Source organism: Poecilia mexicana, unplaced genomic scaffold, assembly GCF_051168715.1.
Source record: "Poecilia mexicana isolate PSO_F unplaced genomic scaffold, ASM5116871v1 scaffold_18, whole genome shotgun sequence".
In the NCBI taxonomy this organism is placed as follows: domain Eukaryota; kingdom Metazoa; phylum Chordata; class Actinopteri; order Cyprinodontiformes; family Poeciliidae; genus Poecilia; species Poecilia mexicana.
The window spans coordinates 10,215,565-10,231,522 of NW_028263387.1; the positions used below are offsets into that span (position 1 = coordinate 10,215,565).

The 15,958-nt window shown below is 38.6% G+C and overlaps 3 protein-coding genes across 3 annotated transcripts; all 3 read right to left on the reverse strand.

Annotated features, from left to right (window-relative positions):
- Window positions 1-264: 264 nt before the first annotated feature.
- LOC106917626 (uncharacterized) lies at window positions 265-2,009 on the reverse strand. The gene is made up of 4 exons (XM_088015516.1): window positions 1,873-2,009; window positions 1,667-1,775; window positions 1,483-1,575; window positions 265-1,241 (listed from the first exon to the last, which is right to left on the reverse strand). The coding sequence occupies exons 1-4, from the start codon at window positions 1,931-1,933 to the stop codon at window positions 617-619; spliced, it is 888 nt and encodes a 295-aa protein (XP_087871642.1). The 5' UTR covers window positions 1,934-2,009; the 3' UTR covers window positions 265-616.
- Window positions 2,010-5,038: 3,029 nt separating this feature from the next.
- On the reverse strand, window positions 5,039-9,172 carry LOC148154035 (permeability factor 2-like). The gene is made up of 5 exons (XM_088016109.1): window positions 9,029-9,172; window positions 6,083-6,511; window positions 5,887-5,995; window positions 5,731-5,802; window positions 5,039-5,413 (listed from the first exon to the last, which is right to left on the reverse strand). Exons 2-5 carry the CDS (start codon window positions 6,144-6,146, stop codon window positions 5,314-5,316), a joined length of 345 nt encoding a protein of 114 aa, XP_087872235.1. The 5' UTR covers window positions 6,147-6,511; window positions 9,029-9,172; the 3' UTR covers window positions 5,039-5,313.
- Window positions 9,173-10,200: 1,028 nt separating this feature from the next.
- Window positions 10,201-13,222, reverse strand: LOC106917624 (permeability factor 2-like). Its single transcript, XM_088016106.1, has 6 exons — window positions 12,984-13,222; window positions 12,754-12,859; window positions 12,590-12,670; window positions 12,034-12,114; window positions 11,768-11,822; window positions 10,201-10,601 (listed from the first exon to the last, which is right to left on the reverse strand). Exons 1-6 carry the CDS (start codon window positions 13,045-13,047, stop codon window positions 10,584-10,586), a joined length of 405 nt encoding a protein of 134 aa, XP_087872232.1. The 5' UTR covers window positions 13,048-13,222; the 3' UTR covers window positions 10,201-10,583.
- Between the last annotated feature and the right edge of the window lie 2,736 nt (window positions 13,223-15,958).

A 15,958-nucleotide genomic window follows, 5' to 3' on the forward strand; every position in this document is an offset into this window, starting at 1 on the left:
TTTGTACGTTATTTATAGATCAGGTTTTGTTAGACTTTAGTTTTGCAGTAATGCTTCTTTAAAATAGCTGACATTGATACATGAAATAGGTACATTATTTGAGTTAGTTTTGAGGGAAATCATTTCATGTTCAGGATTCAGGTTCAGATTGTGACGTTTTGACCCAACTCTGTTCATGTTGTACTCTGGGGTTTGCTCTTGTCTCTGAGGTGAGTTAAGCTGTGAATTAATGCAGCATCAAGACAAACTGCCAACAAGACAATGTTTGTGTTTCTATCAATTGTTGTTTATTATAAAATATGTTTTCATCTGTGGCATCTTATAGCAAGTGAATTTGAATAGTACAAAGAAACAATAACATACATATTTAAATACTTCAAATTATACAAATAAATGCTGACATTAAACAACCGAAGTTTATAAATAGCAAAGTAACATCCATGAATTTAAATTATCGACTGATTAAATTATATCACATTAAAACACGTAAAGGATTTGAAAGTCAAGTTGTGCTAAAACTTCATGACAACTAAAACTTCTTTTCACTGTTTCAGTTCTTTGCTGAGTTGATATGAACAACATGGACGGCAGCTGAATGTGGAGCATTTAAAACAAATTACTGAGATGTTGCTGCTGCTGTTGCTGCTGCTGCTGTTGCTGCTGTTGCTGCTGTTGCTGTTGCTGCTGTTGCTGCTGTTGCTGCTGCTGCTGTTGCTGCTGTTGCTGCTTCTTCTGTTTCTGCTGTTGCTGCTGCTGCTGTTGCTGCTTCTTCTGTTGCTGTTGCTGTTGCTGCTGTTGCTGCTGCTGCTGCTGTTGCTTCCTCTGCTGCTGTTGCTTCTTCTGCTGCTGCTGCTGTTGCTGCTGCTGCTGTTGCTGCTGCTGCTGCTTCTTCTGTTGCTGCTGTTGCTGCTTTTGCAGCTGTTGCTTCTTCTGTTGCTACTGTTGCTGCTGCTGCTGTTGTTGCTACTGTTGCTGCTGCTGCTGTTGTTGCTGCTGCTGTTGCTGCTTCTTCTGTTGCTGCTGTTGATACTGATGTAGGAGCTGCTGCTGTAGTAGTTGTGGTTGCTGCAGTATTTGTGGTTGCTGCAGTAGTTGCTGCTGCTGTAGTAGTTGTGGTTGCTGCAGTAGTTGTGGTTGCTGCAGTAGTTGCTGCTGCTGTAGTAGTTGTGGTTGCTGCAGTAGTTGTGGTTGCTGCAGTTGCTTTTGCGTTGACACTGCTCGTCTTCTCAGCCTTTGTCTGCCTGTGAATGAAACAGATCAGGGTCAATCACTTTGAAACACCTGGAAGTCACGCAAGTGTTTTTACAAAAATATTAAACTATTTAAAACAAAGAATCATCACAGATCAGTGATATTACATTTAGTTAGAAGCTGGTTTTCATCTCAGATATGTCTGTTTATGCCTGTCTAATGTTCAGAGCATCACAGAGACGCCACCATGTTACTAAAACAACTACATTCATATAAAACAATCCCACTTACATTTCTTTTGCTTTCAGGAGTGATCTGATGATGTCTTGAGCCTGATGTCCCTCAGGGTCAAGGCAGCGCTGGGTTTTATCTTTCAGGATGACACTGCAAGAGATGGAAAAACATTTAAATAAAACAACTTTAAATCAACAGTCAGTGGTTATTCTAATCATTATTTGCTCTCAAAGATACTTACATCACTTCCTGTTTGCTGCAGGATGCACCAGGTTGATGCACTCTCACATCAGCGATGAGATGGGGTCTTACTGCTGAAATCGTTTTTATACACTGGCACCTCATAATACCTGGAGAACAAATGACAGCGTAAATTAAGATGTGGTTTTAATTAGGAATGTTTTTAATCACAGGTTTCATGACTGTAGAATATTTTTGCAGACTTACTAGCTGAGGAGCAGATGGCGATGCAGGCCAGAAGAACGATGCACTGGATCCCAGAGTTCATCTTTACTTCAGCTTGTGAAGATCAGAGGTTTCTTCTGCAGTGATTTGCCTCGTCTTTGACGTGAAGCGTTCTTCACTCCTGAGTCTGTCTGACTGTGCAGCTCCATCAGCTACTCCTTTTATACGCTCACACCGAGGCGAAAACCTGCCAGGTGTGTCTTCTTAGGAACTGAACTAAAAATAAACAAACTTATCCCTCTTCCCAACTTTCACTGCCCCCGTGTCGTTTTCCTCTGAATCCGGAGGAGCAGACTTCCGACACGTCACAAAACAATCCGGTCGTGTTGAAACTCGGCCGCCTTCGAGGTATTTTCTCTGTGGATGTTGAAAACCGACTGATCAGCATCTGCATGTTAGAGAAGACAGATAACTCTCTGGACCGTCACAGTGGTGGTCGGAAATATTTATATTGGCACTGATTCAGTTGTAAAGATCATTAATCAGCGGTTTCCTGCAATATGAACCCTAAACTTGCAACCACAGATATAATGGAAAGGTTTAGACTGAAGTATATACAGGTGTTAGAACGGCCCAATCAAAGCCCAGACCCGAATAGAAATGGATGTTAATTGAGGCTCTTTAATACAGCTGAGTTTAAGGTCTTTGAAAAGAAGAACTGAAGAAACTTTCAGTCCCCAAATTTGTAAAGTTGTTAGAAACAAACCAAATAAACATAAAGTTGTATTTGCATCAAATGTTTCCACTTTAAAACTATTTTACATTTTCTTTTCAGTTTACAGTTTAAAGTTAGTTTGTGTTGTTTTGTCACACAAATCCCAAATGGTAGGAACATCCAGAGATCATGAAAATGAGTCTGAATCTTTGATTTCCACTCTAGTTCATTGTCACTGCAGGTCATGTGTTATACTTCACTACATCTTCTGATGAGTCAGTAGTTTTTCTTTTTTTTTTTTTTGACATTTTGACTGCAGCAGTTCACACACACACAATGCTGCCACCTCTTGGCTCACTGTCCCCCCTGCGCTGCACGATCTCAGCTCTTCATGGTTTGGTTGCAGATGACAGTTTTCTGATCCGACACAGGAATTAATCAGAGAACCAGATCAAAAGCGAGACTCTGTCAGCTTTTCTAGCTGAACTGAACTGATCTTTTTGTCTTTACTTCTGCGCCTCCGGGACTCTGGCACGCTGCCAGATGAATCATGATTCCTTTAACCTTAACAGAGACTGTTAAGGTTAAAGGAATCCAGATAACGGCAACGCTTTCCATGAGCGGAGATGAGCTGCAACCTGTCACAGCTGGAAAACAGCCAAGTACTCAATCACTTTACTGTTATTATAATAGAAGTCAATATGCCATCAGATTTCATGGTCGCCTTACTCAAAACCTCAAGTAAACCATTCCCTTTCAAAACTGTGGCAGCGATAATATGGCAAACGCAGAGATTTTGTTTTTTGACAGCAAGAGCAGCGAGAGATCCGATAAAGATCATGACGGATTCAAAAATAACTTAATCAGGTACTGATTATTAGACGTCAAGGTACTAATGTGTGTATGTGTTTTAGTAAATGAAGAGGATTCACACCATATTTCTAAAACAGACCACCCACTGGCTGCATTAACTCAGGATGCGCTCCAAAGGTCCCACAACAAAGTTTTACGACTGTTGGAAAAACAAATTGTGTTGTAGTTGGACTGAGGGTCGAACTTCAGCATTTGGGAAAAAAAACTCATTTTGACATCAGTCAAAACACAGGATCTGACATATTTTATAGTAATTTAACTGCAGAGGCCAGATGATGACGCTCTGAATGTTTAACCCTTCAGAGGAACCGGTTTGAGGTTCAGTTCACACAGAGCTGTGAGAACGACTCTGTTGTTTCCCTCAGACAGACGGGAGGTATTCCTCCAGGTGATTTACAGCAAGCTGAAACATTTGACCCATAAATCCAACTACCACATATCAGCCTGAAACGAAGACACGCGACCTTTAACCTGAACATGTTCCTGCTGAGTGTGAGGGAAACGGCTTCATGTCGTTCTCTCTGTTTTACTGCCTTCCATTAAAAAGTTACCATCAAAAATGACATGATTCAAATTGTAACTCTTAGTTTTTACCTTTTTCTTCTACTGTTAAACAGTTTTTCAATCAGACACTTGAATAGATACAGAAATACTGTTTCCATGTATTGTTTTTATGCATTTAAGGGAAAAAAACAATATAGATCTGGACGTGGACAGGATTATTAAAATCGCACACATTTGACAATGTTTAGAAACATGAACAGTTTGATTAAGATAAAGTCAAAATGTCTCCATCATACAGGAGAAAATTATGAAACCACTTAAAATGATCAGTGTCTCTGATTTTACCCTTTATAGGTAAATGTTTGAGAAAAATGAACTTTGTTCTTTTATTCTACCAACTACTGACAACATGTCTCTGAAATTACAAGCAGAAATGTAGTATTTATCTGAATAAAACTAGAAATGGACAAAATAATGAAAAAGATGCAAAGAAAACAAGTTTATATTCATTTAGAAACAACAACACTATTGTTTTAACAAAGGAAGAGTTCAGGAATCTGTTTGGTGGAATAACCAGGAGGTTTTCAATGGGACTCTTAGTGTTTTTTTCTAGAGCTGTATTTAAGTCCAGACTTTGACTAGACCACTCTGAAGCCTTTCATTTGGTTGCTTTTGAGATAGTCAGAAGTGGACTTAGCTCTGGATCATCGTACGGTCAGGATGCTTATTTGATCAAGTCTTACTGGTTTATCACAAAAGCCAACAGACCCAGAAGAGGCATCAGATCAATGAGCTTTTTAAATAAAGTCTTCAGAAAACAACAAACAGTCACCTTAATTTATCTGAATCCATGATTATCTTGACAACAGAACAGATACAAAATAGTTTGTTAAAACAAAAGTAGTGAGAAACACTTCAGGCGTGGAGATAATTAAATAACTGGGCTTGTTTTACTGCACCGGAGTGAAGGTGACAGGTTGTCACAGCAGGACCAGACATTATAGTTTTGAATGTGTCTCTTTTTAAAAAATTTAGAAATTTCCTCCACCGTCTGTTTTAACAGATACCAGATTAGTCAGTAATGTTTCAGTACGGAGCATTAAAAAGACAGAAGTGTTGTGTTTAAATATATACGGTATATTTATTTAAGTTAAGCAAATTTGTAAATTTATATATATTTACATCCTTCAAAAATAAATGTACATATCAAACAAAGTATAAATCCACAGGTTTTTGTTGGTCACATTTTGCTGATTAACCAGTAATTCAGTCCTGACAGAGACTCTCTAGTCTGGTATTAAATAAAATTAATATGTTACTTTTAGCTGCTGGTGCAAACTATGTTTCATAGAATAAAACAAACAAAAACATAATAAATATCAGCTTCCACGTCACTGATTTGTGACAGACGATGTTGCTCTTGCTGTTGATTGTGTTGTAGCTGCAGTTGTTGTTGTTTTTGTTGTTGTTGTTGAGAGTTTCTTTGTGTTCCTGTTAAGAAAACAAACCAAATGTAAACATTTTGAAACCAGCACTCTTAATGCATCTAAAAAGAAACTATCTGAATTTGTTTAACTCGTTTAAATCTCTGCAACGTAACACATTCAGCGCTGAGGTTTGAGCCTAAAATGAATGAAATAGTCAACAATCTTCTCCAAGAGAATATTTAGGAGCCGATTGTTTAGGCCTCTGTTACTGGTAGAAAGAACTCAGTTCTTTAGATTTGATCTCTGCTGACTGTTCAAAGCACTACTGCTAGACTACTGACCTATTTAAGTTTTTATGTAAAAAATTACTTTTTCACTTACGTTTTCAAGAGCCTTTTGGTGAAATCTGACTTCGGGTTGAGACAGAACTCTCTATTATCTTTCCGGATGACTCTGCAATAACAGAATAATAAATCAGTCTTTAGTTTCCAGTGATGTTTCTGATCGTTTCGACAATTTGTTTCTGCAGGTACTTACATCACTTCACGCTTGCTGCAAGCCGCACTCGGTTCGTACACCTTTACATCAGCGATGAGATGGTGCCTTACTGCCGGGATCGTCTTTATACAACGACATTTCATAATAGCTGGGGAGAAATTATTACAGCGTAAGTTAAGAAGGTGTTTTGTACCCAGTAAAACAACAAAAGAAAATCTTTCTACAGCAAACTTACGATTTCCTGACGTGCAGAGGAAGACGCAGGCCAGGAGAACGATGAGCTGGACAGCTGACTTCATGTTTGTCTCAAATAATAGAAATGAGTGAAACTGGTTTCTCCTCTCCAGACTGAAGGGTTTCTCCTCTCTGTGAGTTTTGCTGTCTGACTCTGGAACGCCATGAGCTTCACCTTTTATACACTCACAGTTGCAAAATAAGTCTTCCTAAGAAGTGAAAATGAAAAAAAAAAAGAAGCTGTCATTCCTGCTTTTCCGCCCCCCTCTTCTCTGTCTGTTTTCTTCTGAAAGAGGATAAGCTCCCCACTTCCTTTTATGGACTTCCTGCACTGAGGGAAATCCCTGCTTCACAGCGAAACAAGCTGAGTGACCTCCGACTGCTCCCGGCGTTTATGCTGCTGCTGCTGCTGCTGCAGAAACTCTGGCTTCTGTGGAGCAGAATCAATGTTTATATGACAAGTCAGTAACTCCTCTCTGATACGGATTCACTTTAGAGTTTTACAGCCTGTCGGATATCTTACATAGTTATGTATTCTACATTCCTTTAATGTAATAAATGTTTTTAAGCTATGGTTGTCTATCCATTTTCCTTCAAGACCTGAAATCATAATTTGTATTTTTTTCCCTGAACTTTCTCTGTGCACTCAAGAATCTGGAGCATCGCTTTACGGCTTCGGACTCCAAATTAATGTACTTTACAGGTCCCGATAGCTCAGGTGTGCTTTTTAATTGGACAAATAAAACCTCTGATATCCCAAATAAAATAGTGAACTATTCATCTCTCTCCACTAATTGCTATTTTATTAATATTTGCGTTTGCTGAAGTCTCTGACGTTGAGTTCAACACCAACTTGTTGATAGTTTGACTCGTGTGATGCAAAGAAAAAAGTGTCTCCGTTGCAGTTCTGGGAGACAAATGAAATAAAACACCTCATCCTAGAATCAAAACTTATTTTTTAAACTGCTGTGTTTCCAATAAGGGAATTTATTTTTTAAATACATTTCTAAATGCCCAGTCGGCTGAGGCAGATAACCAGTCATTAAAGGAAGTCATTCGCCTCCACTTGCTTGCCAAGGATGAGGAATTTCAAAGTCAGTGAGTCGATTAAATAATTTCAATTTCTCTGGACAGATGATTTTTAATTAACAGGCACTGAATGACTGAATTTCTCTAAATCTATTAGAACTTGTGTTATGTAAATACATATGAATTGGACTACATTTTAATGGAAACAACTGGTTTAAATGATCTGGATTTGAACTGAATAAGATTCTCTATTCAGTAATTGTTCATATAAATTGTGTTGGAAGGTGAACTGAAATGACATTGGTTGATAAACGGAGCAACATAAATGAATTGTATGTGAATTGTGTCATACGTCGAAGCGTGTTCAGTGGCTTTTATTCAGCTGAAATAGTAAAGAGGAAAACGGGAACGGATTAACTCGCTCACGGGTTCAACGGGTTTGAGGTTGGTACTTTGTTTTTTTTTCCCTGAACATCCAGCTCAACATTCTGCACTGACTCAAAATTAACAAATGCTGAGAGTCTCCCGTTGAGACAAAACAACTTAACGTGAAATCCAACTGCTCTGAGTGGGAGTGTGTGGTAATGCAGCCGGGAAGCATCCAGCTGCCTCATGTGAAGCACATTTCACCTGATGACAGATTCACACAGAGGAGGCCAGGATGTCGATCTCTTTCCTCTAAAGATGGTGAACATAAAGCATGTCAGTATAAAATCTCTTGGTATGAGTGTGGCAGCAGCTGAGAGAAACAGCGGTAGCTGTGAATTTAAGTCAAGTAAGTATTTGTAGATCCATGATATAAAAATGCATGCCAGATTTTTCAGATTACAACTTATAGTATTTTCCGCACTATAAGGCGCACCTAAAAACCTTCAATTTCCTCAAAAGCCGACAGTTCGCTTTATAATCCGGTTCGCCTTATATATGGACCGATATTGAGCCACAACAGGTCTAGCAACTATGGTAAGCAGCCGCCGACTTAATTTTCACCCGTAGAAGAAGAAGCGCGCGGTACATGCTGGGATAGTTGACTTCTGCAACTTTTAGATGCGTCTCTACTTCAACACAGCTGAGTCAAATAATGAGGTCATTAGCAGGACTCTGGAGAATTTGACTGCACTGAGGAGGTGATTCAGCTGTTGGATTCAAGTGTGTTGGACCAGGGAGACATTGAAGAGTTGCGGGACACCGGCCCTCGAGGACCAAGATTGCTCACCCCTGGTTTAGAATCAGGTCGTCTGCAAGTCATTTAGCACCACTTCTCCACCAACATGCTGTGCGCGAACGGAGAAGGGTGACCATCTTCCGGCCACGCCCCGGCCCAGTCCGTTTAGTGCAGCTCCATCTAGTGGATGCATAACGTAACTCCAGCATCTACTGTAGCGTCTACTCTATGTGGTGCGCCTTATATATGAAAAAAGTTTTAAAATAGGCCATTCATTGAAGGTGCGCCTTATAATCCGGTGCGCCTTATAGTGCGGAAAATACGGTAATTTATTTTTTCATTGATTGTTATCAGTACTTGGATGCTTCCCACCTAAATTGCCACACACTCCCACACACAGAAAGCTGTTGAGTTATCCGCCACATTATCTTGTGACAGTGGAGGAAGATTCTTATCTCAGGCTTTGATAATGTTGAGAAAGAAGCTGATGTTGTGCTGGAAGCTTGCCAGCATTCCTGCTTTCCGATGTGAAACTTGGACCCATGGATAAAACCGGAAAATGTCTTGACATTACTTTGATTTGATTAGTTTGTGCTGTGATTTTTCACTCATTTTACATGTTTAATAATCGGCCAGACAAAGATGTTCTCTCATCGTCTCACTCCTGTCTCAATAATCAGTTTCATATTTTAACAGAATCATTAAAAATAAAAATACATGACGTGTTTTATTGCTCTGAAAAGCGTTGCATACCTGTTAGCTTGTCAGCCGCAGATTAAAGAAGCGTCATCTTAATAACAGGCACTGCTCATATTTCCCAACAGCCAAATGAGCTGTTTTCTGAAAGTGTGGTAACTGGAGAAATCTCCCATGCTCTGACATCTTCACCCGTAAAACCTCCCAGGATGTGCAGCAGGGCCTCAATCAGTGACTTTAATGTCAGTTATTTGGCAGCAATTATTCTTTTATTAGATCATTTCACTCCCAGGATCACAAATGCAACAAATGTCATGGTCAGCTCTTTTAGTTCTCCTTTTGACTTCTTCAGAAAGAAGAAACGGTGATTCCTCAAAATAAAAATAAAAAAGAAGAGTCATTAATTAAAAGGTCTTAAATGGGATTCTGGCACTTGGTTCCAGATAATGTGAAAAGAAAAACGTGTTTAATTTGCAGGTACGAAGCCTAGAAAAAGGATTTTTTTTATTCCACTACTTTTGCTGCTTTCAGCATTTCAGCTTGTTTAAGATGAGAAAAAGGACTTTTGGTCTTCCTTCCCTCCTGACTCTGATTAAATCAGATGGTTGAGTCTCTAATATAACAACTCTCTCCCACATTAACAAATAAGATTGCATTTTTCTAATTCATATGTGTATTTACGTTACTCAGTCTAAATATTTTAAGAAAGAAATAACTATATATATGTTTTTTAAGTAAACGTTTGACATTCAGTCCAAAGCTCACAAACGACTTTGCGACCTCAAATACTCAAATGTGTCGCCGTGCGTTTAGCAAAGATACTGTAAAAAAATATCCAGATCACATTAACTTGTGGGTTAAACTTACTATATTTTAAATAGCATCTTATTCATTTTATGGAGGAAGTGGGACAGAAATAAAACCCGAGCAGATTATTTTATTGCCCTCTACTGGTATGTTTGTAACTTTGAACTTTTACCACACGTGACCTCATTTGTCTTTCGTTAGTCGGATGAATCCTGTCGGCGGTTTTATGTCAGCAGCTGCGAATTGTTTAGTCTGCAATAAAAAACTAATATGAAACGTAAAGGGTCAATCATGTCTTAATAAAATACAAACCCCACCACCAAGACGACATATTTAATACAACTGAATTATGTAAATAATAATAATAATAATAATAATAATAATAATAGCTGTTTCATAAGAATCAAAATCACAGCGAAACATAGAGGATAATTGTCTTTATTATGATTTCAGCCTTAAAAACAAAAAAATGAGGTTAAATCTTGACAGACACAAGTTTCACATTTATGTTTAATTGTGCAGAAAGAGCAACAAGTTTTAACATTGTTTTGCTAATTGATCGTATTAGATGACAAGTATTGATTATAAAGGTTAAAATAATGCATCTCTTCCTACAAATCTCTCAAACCTGGAACATCAGGAAAAAAAAGTATTTTTCACAGGATTCCAACTAAGCAAACTGAAGCTGTGACTTGTCATTTTGGCACACATGAGGAATTGAGCAATCCAGCCGTTGTGAAATAATCTGAGCTGATGAAGACATGCTGGAGCGGTGGATGATCATCCGGGCTGGGAGCTTCACGTTCTAGTTGGCAGTGGGATCCTGCGAGGCAAGCAAGACGGGACGATGAGAAAAAGTCATTTCTGAGTGAAAATAATCTGATAACTCAGTAGGGGGAAAAAAAATCAAATGATTGTTGTTTAGATTGCAAGTTTTATTCTCTCTGACGCTTTTTCTTGTCCATCTACACTCTATCCTGTTCAAAGAGCTTGAAAAGCAAACACGAGTGAAGTCTCCCTCCTCCATCTTGTTCAAATCTGACGAAATTGGTGTCAAACGTTTGTGTAGTAAAAATGTCCATCTGTGTCGTTTTCATTTTTAAATTAGGAGCAAAGAAGTTTCCAGATGTAATCAGAGGTCGTCATCAATATCTTCAGAGCAAAAGCAACACAAAAAAACTTTTGCTGCACAACCGTAGCAAAATCATTTGACACCAATTGCGTTACATTTAAGGGAAATGTTCGAGCCAGCTTCACTATTCCTACGTTTTCAGAAGCAGAAAGCCGACATTATTGGTGCAGGACGATGAGGTCAGAGATCTGGCAGGAAGCTGCTGGTTTTGACTCAGGTGATGCGACTCATAGTTTAAATCATCTGTTGCTATACAAGCACAACCTGCCTCGCTTTTAGCACTGCTAAGACCCAAAAGTGCACTTTACTTATTGGTTTGGTGCAGTTTTTCTTACTTACTGTACTTTTTCTTGCAATCAAACGATAATTTGTAAATGAACCAGGGTGGGATCCTTTCTCCCGTTGAACAGAAATGATAGGGGCGGGGCAGAGAACAATCCTGGAGAGAAAATGACCTGTCTGCATTCACACCTGAAGCGAAACGCACCGGAGTTTGATTGGAAGTGGACCGAGATCACCTTACAAAGTGAGTCTAGGTTCGGTTCTTTTGTTTGCACCAGGGTTTGATTATGAGTGATCGAACCTGCACAAAAAGTCCAGACCATAATGAATACAAAGGAACAAAAAAAAAAAAAAAAAAAGGAAGTTTCTCTGGTTGAAATGATGTAACTCTTTGAGATTTTTGTTTATTGAATCGTAATGGCATTAAATGCTGCTCAAAAGTATTCTTTTGCATATTGAGGATCTAGAATAATTGCCTGTTAAATATAAGGCAATATACAGTATATATATAGATATGTATTTTTTATCTCTTTGCGGTTAATTAGCCCAACGTCCTTTTCAATGGAGCTGCATACCCAGGTCAGCCAGGCGAGGAGATCTGCCTCCTCTGCAGGTTGAGGCGGCTGAGATCTGATGAGGAAAACAAAGAAAATAGCCATTCAGATCAACCCTACATGTTTGATAACTTAGTATCAGGGAAGAATACATTGATTTAGTGTTGAAACACACACACACACACACACACACACACACACACACACACACACACACACACACACACACACACACACACACACACACGCACACACGCACACACACGCACACACATATATATATTTGCCTTAAAGCCTTCTGGGTGGTAGCAGCTGCGGTTGTTGCTGCAGCTGTTGTTTTTGAGAGAGTGCCTTCCGCGTTTGTTTTCCTGCGAGGAAAACAAACATCATTACAGATTGCGAAACCACTACTGAGTAATGAGTAAAAATTCTGAGTATTTTTACTCATTTAATCATGTAAAAATAGATTGGTTAAGTACTAAAATTAACTAATGGTAATTTTACGATGGGTGTTGAGTTACAAATTTGCAGACTCCTGTTGGTAGCAGAATAAAAGTATTACTACTTTAGATGTGACGATGTGATTCCTGCTGACCATTTAATGCACTAAAGCTGCTCCAGATGCTGCTGTTGACCTTTAATTTTCTATCAAATCACATCAAATCAAATTTTATTTGTATAGCACATTTCAGCAGCAAGGCATTTCAAAGTGCTTTACATAATAAAAAATGCAAAAACACAAAGTCATGCAACATAGAATCAACAATTAAAACATTACATTAAGTCAAATGCCATCGTTAAACTCTATGTAAAATTTAAATGGAAAACAATTTTAATAATTACCTTTTCACCATCTCCAGGAGTCTTTTAGTGAAATCTGACTCCGGGTTGAGACAGAACTCCCTGTTATCTTTCCGAACGACTCTGCAGTAACAGAATAATAAGTCAGTGCTCAGCCTTCAGTGTGGTTTCTGATAGATTGACAATTTGTTCCTGCAGGTTCTTACATCACTTCACGCTTGCTGCACAATGGATTTGGTTCATACACTTTTACATCAGCGATGAGATGGTGCCTGACTGCTGGGATCGTCTTTACACAACGGCATTTCATAACTGAGAGGGGATTACAGCATCAAGAAAACAGTTTACACCACACAAAGAAAAATATTTTGTCATATATAATTATTTCCTTTATTAAACAATTGAATGGATGTCATTTTTGGTGCAGTACACTTACATGGACTTGAGGTGCAGATGGCGATGCAGGCCAGCAGAACGATGCACTGGATCACAGACTTCATGTTTGTCTCAGATGGAACAAAATTACAGTTCTTGCAGTGATTCTCTCCTCCTCAGCGTGGAAACGCGCTGACTGCGAAATACCATCTGCTTCACATTTCATGCACAAAAATGTCAAAAACGATTCTGCTCTCTCCTGAACCAGTTGGAGTGACCCACTTCCTTTTATGGACTTCCTGCTGAAGGGAAAAACTCCTTCACAGTGAAGAACGGTGAAGCTTTTTGGTTTGACAGGCAGCCATCACTGATGAGACAAAAAGGAAAGTGATAAAGGTGCTTTTTATTTAAAACAGATGACAAACGTGTGATAAATTTAAATAAAAAGAGATGTGAAATCTGAAATGGTTTAGATTCATGGAGTTACTCTTTGTGCTAACCGTCAGTCCCCATGAATTACATTTCATTATGTTCTGAAACTTAAACAAGTTGAATGCATAGGACTGGAGATTTTGTCAGATTTTTTTTCAATAAATAAACTAGTAATTGCTACAACAATCAGAATGTGGACATAGGAACTATAAAACATTAACAACTTGAAAGCAGTCAGTGAAATGACCAAATAGCAGCGTTTATCTACAGCAGGAAGACCTCTCTGCTTTGTGTTGGTGTCACTTTTTAAAGTTGCTCTATGCAACACTGCATTGTACATTATTAAACCACCAGCAACCAGAACCATTGATACGAGACAGGATGAATCCATGTTTTATGACTTTTACATTAAATCAGAGCAAAGAAGTCAGAGAAAGAAGATGAAGACATGCAGTAAGTGGTTTTGAAAACCTCATCAGAGCCTTAACCAATGGAGTTTATTGATATTTTTTTTTTGATATTTTAAAAAAACTGTTTATGTCATTTTTCTTCCTAAATCACAGCTCAGTTAGTTCTCTTTTTGTGTGGACTTCTTCAGAAGGCAGAACTGTGGTTCCTCGAAAAAAATGAGATTCTTCAAAACAGCAGAGTTCTCTGTGATTCTTGCACTTGATCCCAGATAATGAAAAGGAATAAAACCATGTTTTATGCATATATGAAGGGGAGAAAAGGGATTCTGCAGAAGGTTCTTTTCTGTGCTATTTAGATGTCGTTCACCTCGACCCAGATCTGTTGAGGTGAAGCTCTGTTCAAAATGCCTGACTTAAAAATCAAAGTGAGATCAGTGAGCAGTTCCCTCTTAGTGATCTGCTGGTTAGGATGATCAGTTTTATTTTTATTCCTCCACTCCTCCACTCATCACCTCTTAGCCCTTCTAGTCTTACTAAACTCTCCACTATTAGGACAATTTGAGACCAAAAGTCCCAACGGTTCTGTTTCTGGGCTGCAGGAGGACCAACACATCAAAAGCAAGAACATGCAAACTCCACGCAGGCAGCATTGTGCAGCCACATGTATAACTTTGCATGCACCCTGTGCAGTTCAACAGGAAAACACATTCATCTTGAGAACATTTTAAAGTTGCATGTTTAGTGGCATAGAGAGTAACCTGTCATCTGATTACTGGGATTTCAATGTCAGCTGTGAATGGTCTCACCTGAGGCTCATCATTAACATCCTATGAGAGCAGAAAACCGTTGTTCAGTGTGTGACCCTCCCAGTTTTTTAGCTGTGGAACAGAAACTAGTCTGTCAGAGGAAGCAACTGGTCGTTTCATCATCTGAGATGGTTGTGAAAAGCATGTAGAGTCCCTGCAGCTTTAATCAACCAGGATGTTATAACCAGGTCTGAATGGTGCTTCAGGACTTTTTATGATTATCTTTTTGTAAATCTGTTTCCTCTGTTTTCCTGTTTCAACACTCATTGCATCGTCAGAGGTGTAAACAAGTGTTAAGATAAACTGAACCAATAAAGTCAAATCAACGACTCCGTCTGTGTCGGCAAGTCAATGAGACACAGTAGAAACTGTAAGTTGTCACTTTTTGCTGCTTTAAGCTTGAACAGTAGCCATTAATGTAATACAAAATACAACAACCAGGATGGCATGTTTAATGCAACTGAAGTATTTAATTACAACCAAGAGCATAGAGGTTACATTTCTTTAATTTGATTTCAACCATAAAAGTAGAAACATTGGAGCAAAGTGTGACAGATGCATGAAATTTAAAGAAGAATAGGTTTAATGTTTTGTTCATTGGATGAATGAACATAAGTACGTCTTTTATTGTTTGACATTTTGGCACAAATGAGGAACTGAGCGATCCAACAAATGTTGTGAAAGAAACTCTACTGATGATGAAACCCTGGAGCAGTCCCTGGTGGAGTTGGCAGTGGGTTCCTGTGAAGAAAGAGAGGAAGACCATGAGAAAAAGCTGCTGCTGCTGCTGCAAGCTGACTTTGTGTTTTCATGTAAAGCTTAAATGAAAAACATGTTAAAACAATTACATTTTCATTTAATTTTCCACGCCTCGCAGGAGGTTTTTGGTGAATTTTGACTCCGGGTCCAGACAGCGCTGACTGTTATCTGTCATGGTGACTCTGAAATAACAGAATGATAAATCAATGCTCTTCACTTTTTTTTCTGATGGTTTGACAATTTGTTTCTGCAGTTACTTACATCACTTCGCGATGGGGGCAAGCCGGACTCGGTTCATACACGTTTACATCAGCGATGCGAGAAAGCCTTACTGCTGAGATCGTCTTTATGCAATGGCAATACCTAATATCTGGGATTACAGTGTAAAAAAGGCTATTTATTGTCTTCTTTACAACCTGCTGTAAAGAAGACTATTTACTACAAATATTTAGTTATAGCTACACTGTCTCTAATTTGCAGTAAAATACTGGCAGCTGCATTTTACAGCTACATTTATATTGTAAAATTATGGCAACCACAGCTGCTGATATTTTACCATGAATTAGAGATGTTTTTAGTTTTTTTTACAGTGTAATGATTTTTTTTGTTATATTATTAATTATTGAATG